At 35.1% G+C, this 3,219-nt stretch overlaps 1 protein-coding gene across 1 annotated transcript; it reads left to right on the top strand.

Moving 5' to 3' along the window:
• Positions 1–427: 427 nt before the first annotated feature.
• LOC131847461 (uncharacterized protein K02A2.6-like) lies at positions 428–3,010 on the top strand (the record flags this gene model as incomplete). The annotated part of the gene is made up of 3 exons (XM_059197051.1): positions 428–746; positions 1,779–2,626; positions 2,939–3,010. Coding segments are annotated over exons 1-3 (1,239 nt in total), but the record flags the coding sequence as incomplete, so codon positions are not given.
• Positions 3,011–3,219: the final 209 nt, after the last annotated feature.

Genomic DNA, 3,219 nt, shown 5'->3' with positions numbered 1-3,219 from the left:
TTGATAAAGAAGCAGCTGCTATTGTTTTTGGTTTGAAGAAATTCCATCAATACATAAGTGGACGGAAAGTGATAATTAAAACAGATCATAGACCACTGTTAGGCATTTTTGGACCAGGAAAACCAATTCCTACAATTATATCACCCAGAATGCTGAGGTGGGCACTTTTATTGAACTCATATGATTACGAGATTCAATATGTAGAAGGCAGGAAGTTAGGAAATGCTGATGCATTAAGCCGGTGGCCAGCAGAAGAATCAACTATAGAAAAGGAATATTCAGGAGTTTTATTAATTGAGGAGACACCAATGGAACTAGAATTTACAGCTAAAGATGTAGCAAAACTTACGAAAAAGATAAAGTTTTAAGTAAAATATTATATTGGATAAGAAATGGATGGCCTTCTAAGGTACATACAGACTATAAAATGTTTATGAAAATTAGAGAGGAATTATCTGTACATAGTGACTGTATACTGTGGGGAAATAGAGTGGTGGTGCCAGAGAAAATGCGCTCTTATATATTGGAAGAATTACACCGGAACCATGATGGTATAGTTATTAGTAAAGCTTTAGCTAGAAGTTATTTTTGGTGGCCATGTATGGATAAACAAATTGAAGAGATGATAAAAAACTGTAATATTTGCTCAGAAAATAGGAACATGCCTGCTCCAGTTACTCATCAGTGGTTGAAACCAGATAAGGCCTGGTCAAGAGTACACGTTGATTACGCTGGACCTTTTCAGGGTAAATCTTTCAGGGTAAATGCTGCTCAGCTATGGAATAATCTCCCTTTGGAGATTCAAAAAAGTCCATCTAGTGGTTCTTATTAAGAAAAAGTTAAAATCATATTACCTCTCTACTGCTATGTGATTAGTGTCATCATTGATATATATCTTTGTAGTATTTCTTGGTTGATTTATGTATATATTTATGGTAAATACTTATTATAAATGTAATTTTTTTGTTTAGGTATTTAGAATAGAATAGAAAATCATTTATTCAAATAAACTTAATTTAAGCAGAATAGTCATAACAATTTGTTTTTTATTACCAAAACTGTCTCATCACAAGAAGAACGAGCAAGAAACTTATGTGTTCAGTTTACATTTACAAGTCGAAACGTGTGAATACAAACTACCAACAAGCACTAATTTTTTGGGTCAAATATAATCTTGCAATAAGATTAAATCAGTCGTAGTGATAAGAGCAGACCAGTCCCTACAAGCAGCACTCGTTCACGAGTATGACGGATGAGCCAGCCATCACTGCGCTATCGACCATATTTTAGGAGCCCATTGACCCGGCCCACCACGCCGCCACATGTCTGGACATTTTAGTGAGCATGACTACTCATTCCACACGACCACGTCACAGCTACAAAAATTACTATATGGTAGTTACAGTATTCGCACTTTTCATAAGGATGCATGCGGCAATCAATACAAAAGCCGCTACGCTATCATATATCAAGAAAGCAGTATGAAAATTAAAATTATAACGTTGTCCGCAAATAAACTGGCTCAGTATATTGTATTAGTATCTGTATTTCGGACATTATATTTTTATGTTTAGCTTTAATTATTTTGACATTTTCATAAAAAATATAATTTGCACATTTTAACCCATTCAACACTTCCTTGCCAGCTCTATTGGGTTGACTGGAAGAGATCTCTTTTAGAGATAAGTCCTCCTTTGTTAACATTAGCTGTAATTAATATACTTACAAATGTATTTAAGTGCAATAAAGAATATTTAAATCTTTTTTAATACTCATAGATGCATACTCTAAGTGGCCAGAAGTTAAAATAGTAAATGATCTTAGCAGTGCTACATTGATTCGAGAATTAAGATATATTTTTGCTGAACAAGGTTTACCTGATTCTATTGTAAGTGACAATGGTCGAAGTTTCATTTCAGAAGAATTTCAGAAATATCTTAAGAGCTGTGGAATTAGACAGATATTAGTACCTCCTTATCATCCATCATCGAATGGGCAAGCTGAACGTACAGTACAGACAGTAAAAAATAAACTTAGGAAAAGAACATCAGAACCCTGGCATGTCCGATTGCCGAACTTATTATATGGATTGCGAGCCACACCTAACAGTGTTAATGAAAAAACACCTGCGGAACTTCTGAACAACCGTCGGTTCAGAACACAGTTCGACTATTTAAATCCATTATCGTATAAAACAGATAGAAAATTAAGTGCAAATGAAAACAATGAAAAACTTAAAGTACGGTCATTTGAAATTGGTGAGTCTGTGTATGTTCGCAATTATAGCAAAGGACCTCGATGGTTACGAGGAATGGTGGAGAAGAGAGTAGGGGTATGTAGATACTTGGTACGATGGAATGGAAGGTTGTTGTTGAGACACATTAACCAGATGCATAAAGGAGGGATAACAATTAATGGAGACAGTTTAAAAAATACTTCAAGGCCTGATGCAACCCAATATAATAGTGATGATGAAAGTCATGTGGTTATACCATCTCCAGAGAAATGGGCTGACATCATTGGAGTATCAGGGCCACAAGACATTGTAATGCCAGGAAGTTCAGGTGAAATATTAAGGACAAAGAGAGCTTTATCATTATCCCCACCTACACTATCTTCCAAGACAGTAAGATCGCGGGTAGAGTGTAACTTGGAGGACAAAGAGTCTGAGGTTGAAACAGACGAATCATTTGAAGTAGAATAACTCGCCGACCATTCTCTAACAAAAAATTAGCCTAGTAATTAGTTATTTAAGTGTTAACAAAATGTGCATGGACAATGAAATTTAAAAGTGAACGTAAATTGTGTTGTGTAAATGTTTACCAATCTCGGGGGAAAGATATGTTATGTACTAAAGTGGGTACTTTGTAAAAAAGAGTCAATAGATGTCATTCTGGCCAGTGTGATGTGTGCTTCGAAAAATACGTCAAATTTACAGCGTATCACTCACCTCGAGAGACACCTTGAGGAAGCACAAGCACATAGTGAATCTATGTTGGAACACAAATGGGTGAGTAGCTACAATAACACCTTAGATCTGTATACAGAATTGTTAAATGTCACTTGTGATCAAAAGTCTACTCAGCCGTTGGTGACCATAGATTTGACTAATACACCCAGCTCAAACAGTTGTATTAGTCAATTTAAGAGTGTCAATAAATTAAAAAAATATATAAAAATAAACAAATTTATTAAAAAGTCAGAAAAGTTAGTGAGAAC

The sequence above is a fragment of the Achroia grisella genome, unplaced genomic scaffold, assembly GCF_030625045.1.
Source record: "Achroia grisella isolate CSIRO2021 unplaced genomic scaffold, CSIRO_AGI_Agris_v1 utg53446, whole genome shotgun sequence".
Taxonomy (NCBI): Eukaryota; Metazoa; Arthropoda; class Insecta; order Lepidoptera; family Pyralidae; genus Achroia; species Achroia grisella.
The sequence above is the reverse complement of the archived record's forward strand: the minus strand, read 5'-3'. Positions and strand labels throughout refer to the sequence as shown.